This window comes from Bacillus rossius, chromosome 3 (assembly GCF_032445375.1).
Source record: "Bacillus rossius redtenbacheri isolate Brsri chromosome 3, Brsri_v3, whole genome shotgun sequence".
Classification (NCBI taxonomy): Eukaryota; Metazoa; Arthropoda; class Insecta; order Phasmatodea; family Bacillidae; genus Bacillus; species Bacillus rossius.
Window position 1 is genome coordinate 109,898,627 of NC_086332.1, and position 19,484 is coordinate 109,918,110.

Sequence of the window (19,484 nt, forward strand, 5' to 3'; positions counted from 1 at the left end):
TAAAGATAATGTTTTTCATTAGTTGATATGAATTAGAAAGCATTTTTTTTTTGTTACATCATTTATTGGGAAAAAGCCCCTATTAATTTTGCATACTTCTAGCCTATTGGCTAGTTTTATTATGGGTTCATGTATTTTTAAGACCAATATTTGCTATTGTTCTTTATCAAGAGGCAGAATGATGCAATGTATCTGTAATTACATCAAAGGAAGAGTGAGATATAAAGAGGCAGGTATGCCTTTCGCATAAAACACATGAAAATTATCGGTATGTATGAGAGAGACAGATTAACACAAATTTTCTCATTGGAAGAAAATCACAAGGAATCTTAGAAAATGTTAATATTGTAAAGTGCTTCGTTATTGGTTGTAGTTGAAAGGTTTTTTTTTTCTATTAGGCCATGAGTCCAGCTCCCTTTAGTGGGATGGAAATGGACCTGTTAGTTGTAAGTCATCGCTTGGAGGCTCACCAAATATTTAACATTATGTCATTGCGAAAAATTTAATGTTTGTGGTCGAGGCCAGGCTGTTAACATACATTTGGAAAGTAATCTTAAATTTTTGTCTACAGGCAGTAGTGTAGGCCTAAGAGTAGCCTTAGTCAAGTTTGGTGTTCGTTCTGCTACTGTGATTTGCAAACAACTGCAGGACATACGTATCATCATCAGGCTAAATAACATTGAACATTCAGTAAATGTTATGTATTTGGGAAGTTATTTTTTGTGATCTAAATTTTCTTCTTAGTGAAATGGCAGCCATGTCGTGTAATAGGTAAAGGAAAAATAAATCTGCAAACTTAAATGTAATCCTTTTATTTATGAAAGAAAGCTGCTATAATTCTGTATAACCTCATCACATCAGCATTCTGAACTACGTATTCAGTTTTTAAAAGTGTATCAAAGGAAACAAATTTGGAACAAGAATTTTTTTTATAAAAAGCGTCAGAGATTTGTAGCCAGAACATGTTTCCTTGTAAACTAGTTATGACGATGCAACCATGTAAACAATTGCCTGCTTTGGAGCTTTACAGCACGTTTTTGAACTCTGTTTTGTATTTTTTTTTTTTTTAATTTATGGTTAAATATTTAATTTAGGGTTAATTGATAATGGTAAAATTTTAAATATGTTGATAATTTATATTCAAGATAATATTTAGTTTATTTCAGACAGAGTATTTTGGAGAGTATTTAGGTAGAGACCATGAATTCTAGCAATGATTTCAGAAATTTCCATTTCTATTCCATTTGTCTCTTGCATTTTATTGCAAGGTTTGTGCATATTGCTCCCTTCAGTGTGACACTGTCATGTCTGATACTTTCGGAGATGCTACAGTTTTAATAGTATTATTATTTTAGTTTTAACCATTACATGTTGTGACCTAGTGTCCACTAGTTCACTGTTTGATACATTTTTATGCCTGTTAGCTTTTTTTTGTATTTAATTTTCCTGAGTTTCACGTGATTTTATATTCATATTTTCCTATATTGTTTATATTTAAATTTTTCCATTTTAGGTAGTTTGATTTTGCTTTGATTTTTTTTTTGTTTAAGTTGATACTACTGGCAAGACGGTTTCTGGAACGATACAGTAGGTTTTTATATGAAAGTAGTGTAATTTACATTTCAGTATTATGAAATTTTATAGACTGTAAGTATTTTTGTAAATAATAATTGTTATAATTAATTTTTTAGTTATGTAATTTTTATATGAACTGTTTGCTTGGTTATATGTGGAACTGGAATTTGATTGTGGTGGTCAGTGACGTATGAAGGGGCAGGGAAAGAGTCCGGCAGCAGGGAAGAGAGTTACAGCTGAGCGCTCGAGGCGGACACGGACAATGGGCCGCTGCAGAACAGCTGATACGTGCGGTTTTGTGTGCCGTAAGTGTCATCATTTAAGTAACAGGTATTTTCACAGAGTTTGAGAAATACGTGAACTATTTCACATAGCAGCTAAATATGATGCAACAAAATACGTCAATGTGCTACGGGAGTGTTAACTTCTCGCAAGGCAGCAGCAAGAAATGGTATCGTCGCTTCGCTACGAGTGCATTGGTGTTTAAAAATCGGGATTAAATTCAAGGGCGCAAGTTCCTGGTCCGAGCTTACAATAGCTTGGGTCGTGGCCGTGAATGCGGCCGGTACGTCCCACTACGAGGAGGCAATCGCCAAGCAGCTATAAGCAAGTAAGTGAGAGCATTGCCAACACCCATTCCCTATTCGACGGTTATCAGCTTCAAGGCCAGTTACGCCCCATGCGGCATATATCTGTTGTGGAAGAACGTTACAAGTTTGTTTTTGTGCACAAAATTTACCGCTAACAGAACGTAAGCTTTAAACATTTATGATACAGCTGCAAAATTTTATTTGTTTTGCCTCCCCCGCCGTTTTGAGAGACTAAGACTTTTTTGCAAAAATCATAAAGCAATGGCCATTGCAAGAAAGATGTATTCAAGGAAAGTGAACAGGAATATTTTTGGCAGGATGCATAAAATTATTTTGAGTAATCTTTACCAAAGTTGTAAAATAATGCATATTATGTATTTACATTTGATTTAAATCAGCTAAAGTAAAAATACTTACGGGCGTAAGTTTTAATGGTGAGAAGTTGGTTTTCATAATATTTTTATTATATTTTGTATTTTCAAATATATATAGAAAATTAACTTTAATATGGTTATACTATGGACCCAGATCATCTTGTATCTACACATACTGTTATGTTGAGAAAGTAAACATTTATTAAAAAGAGTTTTAAATCCATTTTTAAGGAATTTAATTTAATTTATTTTTGCCTGCAATCATTTTTAACTATTAAGTTTCTGCTACTTGTTCGGAAAACTTAAAGGTTTATTATTCTATTTGCTAATACACTTAAGGGTAATGTAAATATGATACATAATGGTTTTTTTACATTTTTTGAAAACAGTTGAACATAGCCATTATGGTATTGAGGTGCTGTCCTAGTGTGTGGGGATGTGTGCCACAGCCCTTCTGTAAGAGAGAGGTGCCATGTATTTCAAAATGTAGAATCAGTTCAATAAGAAAACAGAGGATTTTAGTTTCTTCAGGTTATGAGATATCACACAATTCCAAGTGTTCTTAGCTTGGATGTTAATTGTGACCTGAACGACCACTACTTAAACTGCAGTCTCTGGGACTGTATCTCTCTTGGAAGAATGTCTGAACACCCACAACTTACTAAAATATGTGTTCATGTGTTTTTATGAGTTTCAAAGTGATAAAATAAAATACACAATATTATATATAAATTGGGGCCTTCCCTATCTTTGACATGGACACATACACTAAAAACAATGCAGAGAAATCAGGAAAAGTACCACACATGGTCTATATTAAATAGAGATATGAGTGGGAGAATATAACCACCATAGAAAATTTTAACTTTTTTTCCAATACAAAAATAGATTTACATAATTTAAGACAGGTTGATATGCTTGGATAATAGATCAATATTTTGATCATGCAGTCTGTACATGTGTATAGTCTATTACAAAATTTTTATACCACTTAAATAAATAAAATTTCTTGTTGCCATTATATCGCAATACACGTAAAAATTTAAACTTAATAAAAAAGTATAAAACTGTAATGTACATTTTCTTTATTGCCAACTTAATGGCTTATTTCTTGTTATTTTGTTATGTTTGTATAAAAGTGTTGATAAAATTATTAGTGTGTTTCTGTGATAACATAACACTAAAAATTTTGATGTTTTGCAGAAAATTTTCTGGGAAATAAACAGAAAATTTTACCAAAAATGTTTTTCTAGAAAACTAACATCTGTAACGTTAGATTCATCCCAGCATTTCCCCCAAGTGATCTCGGTAAACCATGAAAAACAAAAAGCAAGATGGAGGAACCAGGATCCTACCTCGAGACTTGCAGAATGTAAGTACAGAACACTGTCACATCACTCAATATAACTTGGATAATTTCTTCAGTACCAGCTGGTTTTCAGGTTCCTTTCACATTAAATTCTGTGCCCAAAAATACAGCAGTTTAGATTTAATAACTACCATCTCATAATTGTTGAACATAAAAACATAATTAAAACAGGAAAAATTCAGTTCAGGGCCCATAAAATATATCTTATACTGAAATAAAATAATTATGTAGCAATGCAATCCTTAGACACCCGATTTGTAAAACAATGATCTAAAAACATTATCATGCTTTACGGTCATGTTTTTTGGTATAATATTAAAAACAGCTTATTATCTGCTGAGGGGGTATTAATTTTTTAGCAATAATAACAATAATAATAACTAAGGATGCAAGTGTAGAATATTTTAATTTCGAGTTCAGTCGTATAGTGCAAAAAAGAGTATTTTGAAGTTGAGTGCTCGGCATAACATTTTTCTTTTGGCATTTTCCTTTTAAGCTCAAATTATAGTAAATAGTGGCACAAAAGTAAACAATGTACATAGTATCTCATGATAATTTCTGAATCACTATCATAGTGCTAACTAGCTACAGTCCCTACTCAATAGTATTTAGATTTACAAAAATATTGTAAGAACTAGTATATATTAATAAAAAAAATTAATCATTTCAAATTCTATTATGAAGCACAAGAAAAAGTTTGTTATATGTTTGTCCAGTTGCATTGTCGTTAAACACTTTAAATTTAGGATGTTAATTTGGAACATTAAAATGAAAACAATTTTTCACACAGACACTAATTTTTTAAAATAGCAATAAAATGTTAAAGTTCATTATTGCCTATACACTATAAGTACGCCTAGTACAAGCATATTCAGGTTGTATGTTAGATAACATTGTTCTTAGCTCGGTGGGTAAAATAGCAGTGCCATTTAATTTGCCCACTATGTATCAGGTATTTACTGAAACTACGTTGCTTCTATAGATACAAGTTCTTTTATGGTAACTATTGTGCTTATATGGTAACTATAGTGCTTCATCCGTATTATCACTCGTTCAATTGTCTTCACTTCATGTTCACCATTCATGTGTGCCATTACTAAGTTCAGCTAGGCGGATGGTAAATTAGATATGTACTGTGTTTTATCACATAATCATCGCACATTTTATACTAAAATCAAATTTGAAAAGTAGGGGTGCAACTTTTATGAGAAATTTTTTTTTGTTAGGTAAAGTTATTCATAAAAACCAAACCCATTCATGGAAAGTACGTTGATTTAAAAATTAGAATATACAAAAGCACGCCAAACAATTTAAATTAATAAGTCATGCAACAAAAACCTTTCTTCAACTTTAAATAGAAAAACACAATCTGTGACCCGAATGCGAGCCTGAACTAACGCATAACTATCGTTGAAGGAAACACCACGAAAGAGTGCGGGCCATCAAATGTAGTCAACTCGGCACTCGACAGAGAGCGCGCATTGCATGCAATCGGCGAAATATCAATATTGATATTCAACTACGTGTGCGCGCTCTATACGGGAAGCAACATAACAAGAATGATGCCAACTAGCGCTGGCTACATTTTTATAAGCGGTACACTGCAGCGACACAGATGAAAAGATAAAGGTTATAAAGTTTAAAAAGTCTTTAAAAGAAAATTTTCACATCAGACAAATTCGTATTTCCGTTAATTAAATAAGTAAATGGTAATGTCCGAATAAATATTAGATTCATACTTTAAAATACATACATATTTTATATGGAAAAAATACCTACACAAAGCACTCGGAATCTAATATCAGGACCAAAAACATCATGCAACTTTTACACTAGAGGTTTTTTAATCCAAATTTTGAAGTCTTAAAATATCAGTGCGACGATTATGCGCGTGTGATGATTATGCGACAAAACAGGGTATTTCCTATGTTAATTTCTTTTCAGTGATGCATGGTATGAATAATATTGATGGAAAAGGATATTCTATGCCCATTTTAAGAAAACATTATTATTACTGCAGCGAATTCTACAAAATGTTGAGTATGGTGCATGCATAGTAGTTAATTTTTTTGTGTTTTCATTATAGGTTAACATACACAAAATTATGATTATGACGCACTAAATTATCACTAATACGTACAAACAAAAATCATACAATACAGTACGAAATTATGTAAAATCAGCCACCATTGCTAGCAAATTCAATACATAATTATCTACATTGTCAATAACAATGAAACGGTGGGAGAATAAAAGCGTCCATACTGAACTACTTAAAATGCCAAAAATACCTTTTCCATCAGTTCTTCATCAACTAATCATGTTTCCTACTGAACTACATTGTACGAGCTTCACAATTACTAATATATACTACTAGATTACTCCAGGTTTGTGTTAGTGATGTTTCATGAGTGATTTATTATTTCTCTAGACCAAACAATAAACTACTCGAATTTGAAGTCATGCCTTGTCTGCCCTCCCCCCTGCTCCACTTCCCCACCAGTTACTTCTGCGCATGCACTGAGGAGAGGTTGTGTTGGTTTTTTTTTCCCCTGTGGCTACAGGCCGGTCTTCACTTCTACTCACAGATGGGATAGACTAAGTTTGTAGCTTGATCTGGTGGGGCATGCCTCAAGGTATGTGGGTATGTTCGTTTGTTTCTTTGAGTGCATACATGGTTGTTGCACATTAATTTTACTTTCTCATGTTCCCTTTATTCTAAATTACGTTTTGGCTACCTCTTTCTAAATTATGGTTCGGTATAGACGTTTTGTGTGCGTTGTGGCACTGTACTTTTGACCCTCTGACGAAAACCTGAGAAACCACACTGGGTCAGGTGAGTTTTATGTGCCTTTTCATAACCTTGTGTTTAATGCTTTCCTTTTTTGAAGGTTAAGGGAACCGGCTCAGCCCGAGCTTGTTTCTCACATGTTTTATGTATTTTGTGTTTCGTATTGAGGTCTGAGGTGGAGGGCTTGATTTACTTTGATACGAGAACGACTGTATGGGCGCCACCGTATGAAAGAGCACACTGACCCGGTGAAGACTCCTCTCGAGTCGTGACGTCGCCCATGTGGGAGCGAGAATCATACCCTCTAAATTTCGCACACCAATTGCCAAAAACTGGCTCACTTTCAGCGTTGGGCACACTTTAAGAAATTACGCAGTGGGCTCTCAGGGCGTCCCACACGCTGCCATGCAGTAGATGTTATACACACGGGCACAAGAAGAAAGGAAAACCATTTAAATCACACGTCTAGGTTTATTAAGAAGTTACACGCTCCCGTATACATCGTCCTTTAAAAAGCCAGAGACCTGAATCAGATTATGTTGCGGTGTGTTCCACACAATAGTTACATAAAGGTGATTAAATACTTGTGGGGAGTAATAAGAATAATTACTTAAACAGCCCGCTGACTGACAGTAGTCATGAAGAGAAACACAAAAAGACTTAAAGACTTAAGAACATGAACGTAAAACTACTTATCAGTGAAAACAAGTCGTGATGTCCCTGGGGTGCTAGTGCGTCTGCTCTCGGACGGTGATGGCAAAGGACTGGGGCGAGCGAATGCTCTGCACGGACCACGCAACGTCTCTCGCGCAGAACTAAACTAGCATTACGTTTTTATAATTGCGTGCCAAGGGTTATTAAAAACTAGACACACAAAACACTTATACAATTACTGCGTGCTTTCTTGGGCTAGATTGACAGAACATAAAGTAATTTAAAAATTAATATTCAAAGAGTTTAGCTTCAGCCAGACTCGGGTCCGCCTCTGAAATATCCAGTGCCGTCTTTATTTTATGCAAAATTAAATTTAAGATTTATTAAACAAAACCCTCCTGGCCGATCTGCCGTGCCACAAAACGCTTAGGATAAAAAATAAAGGTTTACAATTTAATTTATAATTATCCAAAGGGAGGGAACACTGAAGCTACAGCACCCTCTCTGGGAGTCTGTGGCACGCCATTCAAACACACATCATGTAGAACATGCACGCGTACGTGTCGGTGGTGCAAATGCCAGGAAGGAGTGGTTAGGATTGCTATGAGACTGCAAAGGGAGTGGAGTTTGACCAGACTTGAAGGGGCAAAGCCCCGGTCGACATCAGTATTAACGATTCATTTGCCTGGTCTTAGCTTCAAGGCCCCAGTTGTCAGGCTAACTGCCCTATTTGCCTTAAAGGCGAGTCATGTTAACTTGCCTCGCTAGTCTCTTTGACAGTTGCCTTTGCAGCTCGTACCCTTATTAGTGTTTGTATACTTTGCCCGCAGGCTGAAATAAATGGTAGGAACTTATGTAAATTAATCTTTTATGATCCCCGCATTTTAGGACTGTACATGTACCTGTTAGTTGTTTATTAAGTCATTCCTTATATTGAAACTGCTTCTAGTTCTTTCCCTGTAATATTGCATAATATGAAGGTTCAAGCACGAGTGTAATGATGCTATTTTGCGATTTTCATGTATCTTGTACCATATTCTTGTCAACTGCATATAAGGCACAGTAATGTGCATTGTTAATGTTTTTATTATCGTATACCACTTTCATAATTATTTTCTTTGTGGGTACTTTAAGAGTCTCCTAGAGTACTTGCTTAAAATTTATCACTTAATCTTTGTATACATGATTTGTTTCCTGCAATACTAATCATTGTAACCCATTGCCTATTTGTATCTCTATTTACAGGATGCATATTATAGAATGATGATTGGAATAAAGTTACCTTTAGAGTTTGTGTTGATAATCTGTTTTAGCTTTAGTTCACCCATCATGCTCTCACAGGGCCACATTCTGTGTTCCCATAGTAGAATGAGACCTGCCTTTGTTCTACTTATTTTTTTGTGAATATGTGCAGCACTCGTTGGCAAGCTATTGGAGATTGGTTCTCGATAGACTGCAAACTGAACAAACATTTTGGAGGCCAATAAAATTATTTCAGGTTTTCACATGTATGAAACAGTTTGATAATTCAACTAGACAAAGGTCTGGACTGTTACAATAATAAATTAAAATTTATGATGTAACATCTACCAAATAATTGCTACATTCAATGATTGGAATGTTCTTACCGAAAACACAATGTAACACTATCTTCAAGACATATTAATTTTACATTATAAGTAAGAATCTAGTCATGATAATAGGTTATGTAGTTAGTCCTAATATCATTAAAGTATGGTTGCTACATATTTGTTCATTTCCATAAAGCAGTTTTATGTCGATGATAGTGACAGGTCGCAAGTGGTAGGCAGAAGGTCACACCACGCACCTGGTAGGCTCGTCGAAGAACATGATGGGAGGGTTGTTAACCAGCTCCAGCGCTATGGACAGCCTCTTCTTCTGTCCTCCCGACAAGCAACTGGTCATGGTCTTGCGATGCTCCTGCAGCCCCAGCGTCTCCAGGATCTCCGTGATCTGCCCCGACACACTCACATGCATCATCACCAACTCTCACATGAACCTCTTGCACCACACCAGTGTGTTACTCAACATAGAGACTACATGTAGATAATCCACCAATTACTCCCAGATTATGTCATTACAGATAGCTACATCCTATCCTTGATGGTAAATAATCATAACAAAGTCTAGTCCTATGGCAGCAATTCTGCCATCTGTCACACTAAAGAAAGAAGTGTAAATGGTGACACGAGAGATCTCATTACCTCAATAGCTGAAAGTTTTCAAAGGTGCAGCCACAAGAATTAGATTAAATGGTGGGCCAATCCTTTCGTATATTAATTTTTCTTTATGACTAGATTACTCTGATCATCTAGGTAACTAATTTTTAGTGAAAAAAATTGTATTATTATTTTCTTTCAATGAAATAAATTTAAAATACTGTAGTAAAATAATTAATATTTATTATATATGGATGTCCTAAATGTTGCTAACCATTAGACTGCACAACAAAAGGATAAGTACCCCCAAGTTCTCAAGGCTGGCACATAACCAACATCTAAACATCACTTACCCTGTTGAAATCAAAGAACCCACAGTGATAATATAACTAAGCAGATTTTTTACCTACTGTAAAAAAAGCAATCTTTTACATGTAATTATGATTTTATATGTAGTCTATTATAACTCCCTCATACAAAAAAAAAACACAAGGTGTCGTATAGCTTAATAATGAATGGCTTTAAGGAAAAACTTATCAAGGAAAATATCCAAGTACATTTTTTACCACAATATATCATTACCTGACAAATAAAAACTTAAATAAAAATTTAACAAGTTTTACAATGACATGGAAAATAAACTTTTGTTACAGATGTCTTTGTCATTTATAGTTAACAATCTCAAGTATACTTCAGGAGGAATATCATAAAAAAAACTACACTATAGAGAGTACAAGGCAACATTGTTGTAAACCTGGGGCAAGCAACCTTGTAGCAGACAACATTATTGTGAGACTTCAAGGCCGAATAGTTCAGACTCACAAAGAAGCGCACAAAAGAACATAATGCATAACTGAAAAGCACGCAGCCAGTAGATAAAAGCCTATATTTTTGGACAGTCTGAAACAACACTACAGAGTGCAGTACTCAGTAGCTACACTTCCTAAGGAAGAACAGGCAGAGTACGCACCACCTCCTGCTTCTCAGACGCGGGCACCTCCTTGCCCAGCTTGAGGCTGGCGGCCACGCGCATCGCCTCCTCCACAGTCAGGTTGGCGTGAAGCTGGTTGTCCTGCATGATGTAGCACGACAGCTTGCGAAACTGGCTCAGGTTGCGCTCCTGCCCGTTGATTGTGATGGAGCCCTCCATGCCTGATGTCCTGCAACCACCCATGCTCGCTCTTCCCTCCGCTACTTCCGCCGGTCTACATCTCACTGCTCACTGCTCACAAGTAACTAACATCGTGGAATATGTGGTTAGTTAATAACTCTTTAATGGCCAAACCATCATGTGGCATTACACTTGCTATCACCAGGGGTGTGTGCAAAGTACAAGTGAATGGCATAAAATTATAAGTGTTTTTTTTTTATATACGCCATTGCTGGTTACACTGTATTTCATAAGAAACAACAATAATTGACAAAATATGAATATACAAACACCCTACAAACCAGATAAAAGCGGAAGATGTCAAAATATTACAGCAGAGACGGGCCCAGCAGGCCAAAAACGACAAGACAGTTGCAACAATAAAAGAAAATAATGACAAAAAAAAAGTGAGCGAGTTTTTCAGTACTCTAACCTCAGTAATGAGCAAACTCATGTGTTCTCATATTTTCATGTTGCAAATAAACTTAAAATAATGGCCAGTGTGTTAACTAAACTGATAAATAAAATAATAAATTTTCAAACACCAAACATTTCTTGATGGGAAGCACACACATACGTTCTGCAACCGCAGCTATAATTTGCTGCCTGAATCGTATATGTTGCTTGCCACCATCAAACGCAGATAGCAATTAGCAGCACGAAACAACCAGAAATGTTAAACTTTACAAACAGCTTTGATAAAACCCCTGTTTAGACCAGATTTTCGAAAAGGAATTTTATTAAAATACTGCCCATCACTCAACTATAAAGTTTCCACACACATTAGAAGTTTTGCTTCTACGTCGTTACTAAAATATTGACCTGAAATATTTTAAAACACGTATCATAACACTCAGTATATGTTTTTATTTTAGTTTTTGCTTAAACAACTAAAATCAGTTTGTAAATTCTATCTACAAACAACTCTTAACATTATTTAGCTGATTCAACTTTATTATGATATTGTTGAATTATAAATTTATTAAAATTGTAATAAATACTTTACATTGACGAGATTTGACCCACGCCCCTGAGGTTACCAAGTGCATGCTAAACCGCTGTGCCATGAAACCTCTTAAGAATTTAGAATACGTATTATAATCATTGTAATGCCAGTTTTCTTATGTATTTTTAACCTAGTGATTACTTTTTATTATGAACATTTTAGTTTAGCAAATATATTCCAGGGTAGTTTCACTATCATAAAGTTTCATTTGGCACACCAATACGTTTGGTACGTCCGTTAATGTTGTTTATGAAAGTGACTAAAAGTGAGTCCACCCTCTTTCTTACACATTTTCATTCGACTTCCATTCCATTTTAACAAAATTACTCCTACAAAATGCCATACACCGAGCGCTAAGATGTGTACACATCAAAAAAGACCTAGGACTGCTCAGCGACCAACAGACAAACACAACGATGATACCAAACAGAAAGGTGGTCAACACAACAACACCACAGAGACCCACAGGTGAACCAAGTGATACAATGATGAAAGCACAGATGAACACAGTAGGTTTCCTAAAACAACATTTCAGAGGTTCTAATGACATAAAAGTGTAACAATAATGGCATATGTCTTAAAAAAAAAAAAATCTTAAATCAAGAAAAACTGCAAAAACCATTCAAAGAACGTGAATTAAATTCACATACCGTAAACTTTTAAGCCTGAATGAAATAATAAATAATAAAGATAAATATGTAAATGTTGTCTTGCCAGTGTTTGCTTAGGTTTTATTCACATCAATAAAAAAATGTTGAATTGTAAATTTTATTTCTAACCATGAAAATAAATTAATCAAAATACTGTGTGATCAAAATGATATTGCTTTCAAAATCTAAACTAATATTAATTATTTGAAAGAACTTTGGAGAAAAAAAATTAAGTAGATAGTTTACATCAAGCACAACAATATATTGTCAAACCTCAGACATACTAAATTCAGTAATTTTACTGGACCTTTTGATAAAATTTTTCTTTCAATGAATTTATGTTTGTTGGGTATATGCATTTTAGATAATAATGTGTTGCTTAATAAGTACTGATTGTCTTTTATTACACACGATAAAACTCGCACAAATGGCAATGGCAGTGACATACACACTATAATTAGATACAAGAAAAACACAGGAGTGATACACCACTCGAATAAAGTTAAGGTTTAATAATTTACAAACCAACACCACCCCCCCCCCCCCTAAATTGTTTGAAAGTACCTAAAAAAAATTCCAAAACATGACATTAAAAAACAAACACACTCAATATAGGAACAAGAAAACAATAAGCAAGCTTCGACAATAAACACAAGAACTCATTTAAGACCTAACATATTGATGAAGTGGTTATGTCTTTCTCTGGGTAGGGGCTTTGTCAAAATGTCTGTAATCATGTCATCTGTTGATACATACATAATTGAATCAAGAGTTTTGTTTTGGACATGCTCGTAACAAAACAATGTCTAATATTTATGTTTTTGGATCTTTGGCTGGTTACATTGTATTTAGCTAGATGTATTGCCCCTTTGCTGTCACAATACACTATGGATGTCTTGCATTCATGTTCAAGTTGCAGTTCACCGCACAACATTGTAAACCACAAGACTTCCTGAACAGTGAAACTGAGCGCCAGGTATTCAGCTTCGACTGTGCTCAAGGCAACCGTTTCTTGCTTCTTACTGCCCCATGAAACCAGTCCGGCCATGAAATTGATGCTGCAGCCAGTAATTGAGTGTCTGTTATTATTGTCACTCCCCCAATCTGCATCGTTGTTGGTAAGTAAATCATGGTTAACTCTTTTATCGCATACTAATTCAAGTTTCTAGTCCCTTTAAGGTATCTGAACAACCTTTTGACAGCAAGCCAATAGCATTTTTGTGGGTGGTTGTTAAATTGACTTAAGCAATTAACTGCACATGATATGTCTGGGCGAGAAACTTGGGTCAGGTACAGGAAACTGCCAATAGCTTGCTGGTATGGTACTGTCTCACCATAATTCATTTGTCACTATCACGTTCCATTCTGTTTTGCAAAGGGTCTCTAAGGGTCCCAGCCTCCATTGGAGTTGAGACGGTGTTGCAGTCCGACATGCCAAACTTATGAAGTACGCTGCCTATATAGATCATATAGTCAATTAAGAGCTGTCCAATTTTCTTTGCCCCAGTCTATTTTCATACCAACACCATTTTCTATCGGACTCGAGGTTTTTCATTTCAAATTCCGATTCTAATTTCCTCTGGACTTCCCTTTTAATTCGCGGTTCATTCGTGAAGATTATAAGGTAATCGGCATATAGTGAACAAACAAAAGACACCTTTGTTAATATGTTCAAAGTAGACACAAGGATCTGCTTTGGACTGTCTTAGCCCCATCCCTGTAAGGACTTGGTTTAAACAAAGCTTACAGTACCTTCTGTTTTGTTAAAGTCCATACATAGCCTTTTTGAGCCCTAAACTTTTATCAGGAGGCCTTCTCTCGAGCTCATCTTAAGATTGCACGTATATGACTTCATCTAAGTGGCTATGTAAATAAGCCATTTTCACATCCATATGCACTATCTGAAGGTCTTCCTTTATACCATCTGGTAAATCTACCCACTCATTTAAGTTTTATTACAAACAAATGAAGATAGTTCTTCATCATTTGCTTCCCTCCACTTGAAAGCTTGTGAACTTGCTCTGGTGTGAGGGGCTCATTGTACTATGCAATGAAGTAAGTCACAAAATCTGGATCGGCAGCTTTAGGCCTTGGGATGCAATGAGATCATCTTAACTGTGGAGCACTGGAGGTTTCTTCAAGGTGATAATTTACCGTGAACCTTTTGAAGAGCTCTCTTTGCCTGAATCTGCAGCGAAGTCATTTATTTCCCTATACTGCTTAGATTCTGGTTCTTGAGAGATAAGTTGGTCATAATCACCAACAGTTTGAGGCAAAGGAAAATCTTCACTCGCCAGCTCTTGAGGAGTAACATCCGCAACTATACCAACAGTTTGTGAGGTTGACATATTTTCCTCTAAGAACACAACATCTCTGCTCACAGTCACTTGTTTAGTCATTGGATTTATGAGGTGATAACCTTTAGTGTTATCACAAAAACCAATGAATATCAGTTTCTCAGATTTGGGGTCCCATTTATTCTCTTCTCTCTTAGAATTTGGGACATGGCTTCACAACCAAAGATACTGAGGTAACAGAGTTTAGGCTTCCTTGAATACCAAGCTTTGAATGGTGTTTTTCCTTCACAGGCTTGTGTCGGGCTCCTGTTAGATAGACAGAAGTCACTACTGCTTCGGCCCTGTGGGTTTTGTGGAAAGAAGAGACATTGGTCACGACGGTGTTCGGTCATTAAGCGATTTAATTCTTATAGGTTAAATAAAAAGCATCGTTTGGCGGTTGCAAAATGTGGGAGCAATTTATGTGTAGAAGTAAGGTTATATGAGAGGAGTGTTTTGGCCCTAGTGGATAGTAGGGCAAGTAAATCTTTCATTTAGCAAGAGTTCTTAAGTTGTTTTATTAAAGAGTGTCCAGAGCTCAAAGATGTTTGAACACTAAACTGGGGGTTGAGATGCACTTAGCAGACAGGAAAATTCAAGTGGCTCTTAGTGCATGTCTACATTTTAAAATAAATCATGGACCAGAGACTTTTGGGTAATGGCCAACCTCGTGGAAGAAATCATATTAGGTTTGGATTTTTTGAAGGATACAGGGGCCATTGTTGATTGTAAGAATAGATAACTGGAGTTCTCGTTTGATAAGCAAAGGAGGTAGTATTGCAAAAACGCAAGAGAAAAAGTGACATATTTTTTGGGGGGACTGAAGGGCTTGGAGGATCATTTGACTGATGAGCAAAAAGATTAAAAATCGAATCTTTCCTCTCTTTTTGTAGATGCCATCACGGAAATTGAGGGAAAATGTGACATTGTGCCTTATAAGATCGAGATAATTGACCAACTTCCAGTCAGGTGTGTCCCTTATCAGTGCACCTCTCCTATAATTCACATTTTAGACAAATTATTGATGATTTATTAAAACAAGACATTATTGAGGAGGCAAATTCAGCCTATGGATTATCGTATTCTTAATGAATGGATTAAGCTGGACATATTCCCGTTACCCAAAATTGAAACTATAGTGCAGTACCTTGGTCAGGCGAAGTACTTTACCATCCTGGAATTGCTAGATCCTATCAGTAAAAGGTTTTGTCACCCCATGGGGACATTACCAATGAAGCGTGTGCATTTCGGGGTAAACTTTGGTTCGCAGTGCCGTTCCCGCATTTTGACTCACATATTAAATGATTATCATTTTAAACATGTAATCAGCTTTTTGGACGTTTGTGTGTATTCACAAACTTTTAAGGAACATCTAGAGCTCATCAATCAGGTCCTAGGAAGGCTTTGAGCCACTGGATTAACTGTCAACTGCAAGAAAGTCTGTTGAACATGGAAGAATATAAAAATTTTTGGGTTCATTATTGGAGAGGAAGATGGTGATGGACCAGGAAATTATTGAGGCTATATTAAATTATACACATCCCAGAAATGTAAAAGGGGTAAAGGGGTAATGAAGTTTCTGGGCATGATGGGCTATTTTGCCAGATTCATTGAGAATTATGCCAGCATGTGCTCCATGAAACCAAGAAAAAAAAAGAATCAAATTTCAGTGGGGTGAGTTGCAGGAGGAGGCCTTAAAAAAAAAGGCCATTGCAAATTTGTTCGTTTTGGCGCTTCCTGACTTTCAAAGACGTTTTATGGTGCAAGACGACACCTCCAGCATGGCCTTAGGAACAGTCCTCTTACAAGATTTCGGACAGGAATGCAGCCCGTCATGTATGACGGTAGGACACTTAACAGGTAAGAAAGGGGGTACAGCACGTACGAGAAGGAGGCCCTGGCATGTGTATATGCCCTGGAGCATTTTGAAACTTATCTTTAACATGTTGAATTTGATCTTTACACAGACAACCAAGCTTTCGCATGGTTGTTTTCTCACCCATGTCAATTGGAGAGAATCAGAATGTGGGCGATGCATCTCACTCGCTTTAAGTTTAAAATTACCCTAAGTTAAGGGTAAAGACAATGTGGTGGCAGATGCCTTGTCAAGAATGTTTGAGGAAGAGAGTTGGAAGGAGTGGAAGGAGATAGGGAGTGTAGTGAGATGGGGATTTGGGGTATGTATCCTTAGAGGCCGACTTGTTCACCAAATTGGAGGAGGCATTGAGTAAGAATCCTGGTATACAGAAGATCATGCAAAAAGTTCAGCAGGTGAAGAATCCAGATTTTCAAATTATTAAAGATGTTGTATCACTTCCCAACAGGCAAGTATTGTGGGATGCTAGCGGGAGTACCGTAACTATCGCGCCATGTGGATTTGTTGCCTGGGCACGGTGCTGCGCCACCATCGACTACGAGCCTCGCTCGTGTGGAAGCAGATTTCGCCCGCAAGAGTCTCCTCTCGGCAGTGGTCGATGCCAAACGCTTCTTTCCGACCAAACTTCAACCTGATGCAGAACTGTGGCACACCTGATGGCAATGCAGATTTGCGAGACGTCAACGAGCTGGACATCGCCCTGCGAGCTTGCAAAGTGAGCTTTTGTGTGCGCTATCTCCGAGCTCGTCTATAATATTTCTTTGGTATGCACTCTACTATTGTGTTACAGGCATAAACTTAGGGCAAGCTTTCTTTCGTCATCATTGTGGGAGCCCTAAAGGCTTGGCATTAACGACTGTGGTTTGCAGGAGCATGCCTTGTTTTGAACAGAACTGAACAGCGTTTGGTCTCTTGCACAGTGCAGCAGTTGAGCAGTTGACTGTGCGAGACGCAGAGTACCTCCCTACAAACAGTAGCGACGCGCACAATGTCACGAGTTTTATGATATCGCGTGACCTAAATAACTTTGTCAGCTTTTATGCGAAAAATGCATAAAGTTTAATTTTGAGGACATGAATATGACGTATGGCACTTTTAGACTGTTTGTTTGTGAGCTTGGTTTGAGCTTGCCAGCATTTCAGAAGTTTTTAGTGCATTATTTTACTTCTCATTATACAAGATATTTGGGTTGAGCCATACCTTTTTTTTTCCCACTGCATTTTCTCTCCAGCGCTACTGTGGCGCATGCGCTGGACAGTGTGTCTGGCTCGCAGAAACTTTCCTCAACGAACATAGAACTGTTCACCTTCGCCTTCCGCACTTCAACTTTACAGGGCACGTACCCACTAGTAGCGGGGCTAAGACGTTTCTGAAGATTAAAAAATTGAAGTACATTTTTCACGATAAACGTTATGCTTGGTGCCCATTATTAATGTGTTTTCCCCGAGAACTTAAAATTTTTAGTTCAAAACTTATAAAACTAATATCTACCCGACCATTATTTATAACAGTATAGTGTGGGCCATGGTCGCACATTGTTTGAACACTATTTATTTATATTTAGTTATTTAGTGTGTAATTAAATTTTCTTGCTGAAGCCTTGTCGCCCCATTATGGCGTTGGTCTTTTTAGAGTTAATTTATCGGGTTCAGAGATTTCAAGGCACTTTAAATGTTATTAGCTCGTACCCTTTTGGAGATTTTTATTTAGCTGCTATACTTTATTTTTATCATGCTATTGCATTTGTGTTTAGGTTTTTTTTGTATTTTGCACCACTAATATAAATTTCAGGTGTTATAAAAACAATTGGCTAGCTATACTGGTGTGCATTGTTTTTCTGAACAGTACTTTAGTAAATTTTGCAAAGTTGATTTTCCGTCTTTTATTTAATTGTCCTGCCAAAGTTTCGACCAGGTTCAACATTTTTGCTAGATTATCTGCAGGCTTCACTCTGATTACTTTAGCTAGCTCCGGTAGAAGCGTCTATTTTTATGTTAAAAAAACTAAAACATTTTCAGAGATAATTTCCATATATTTAAAGCAGACAGTCTCCAAATATTTATGTTAAATGTACAGCTGTGAAGTAAGCGAAATTTTGTTGCAAATTAAAATTTTGTGACTTCTAACACCGTTACTGTTCATTTAGAGGTTTTTTTTTTTTCCGTATTTTTCTTGACTAGTCCAGTTTTGTAACTTTTCTGACCAGTAAACAATTCTGTCAGGGGCCCGTGTCACACAAAATAATCATATAACAAAAAAAGTTATATTCAAGTACTAACAGGTGTATCTATCATAGTCTTCGGTTCACCAAATGTTTCTGGTAGTCACAATGAGACACTTGCACCATTAGAGATCAGGCATGATCTCGAGTCATAAGAAGATATCACCATTGCTGAACAACATTTTCTGTTGCATCATTGCATTGTGAGAGCTGAGCGAAGATCACTGGGTTCTTCAATGTGTACTGACTCTCGGGTCGGTTCATAGCAATGATCTCGGATCGACACCACGCGAGTAGACATGGCCAGTATTTTCACTTACTTTCTTCAGGCTAATTTAATCTGACGTAAACATTAGAGTAGGTAGATCATATATAACTTATTCTAGAGTTCCAACCTCTTCTCCTGCGAAATACCCATTATTTAAATCTTTAAAAAGCTTGTTATATTAGTTTAATTTTTAATATTTTATTTCGACATGATGAGACGCACTTAAGAGTCTCTCCCTAACCCAGACCCCTCCCCAACACACTTAGTTTTAAATTAGGTTAGGAAAAAAAATTAAATTTATGAATTTCGGTTCATGAGAACAAAGCTCGTGTAATCCCAGTATGTGTTGACGCAAGGAGTATAGAAATTAAAAGGTTAAACATAATTCCTATTTTTTTTTCTGAAATCGGTCACTAATGGGTCTCACACTACTAACCACAAAGC

The 19,484-nt window shown here is 36.4% G+C and overlaps 1 protein-coding gene across 6 annotated transcripts in view; it reads right to left on the minus strand.

Moving 5' to 3' along the window:
- The window catches only part of LOC134531127 (ATP-binding cassette subfamily G member 4), a 264,193-nt gene that overhangs the window by 59,749 nt on the left and 184,960 nt on the right, over window positions 1–19,484 (minus strand). For all 6 annotated transcript variants that reach the window (XM_063366701.1, XM_063366706.1, XM_063366705.1 and 3 more), the window contains 2 exons: window positions 10,504–10,693; window positions 9,182–9,327 (listed from right to left, as the gene is read on the minus strand). In XM_063366701.1, the coding sequence (XP_063222771.1) occupies window positions 9,182–9,327; window positions 10,504–10,693 (336 nt within the window). The remainder of the gene's footprint in view (window positions 1–9,181; window positions 9,328–10,503; window positions 10,694–19,484) is intronic.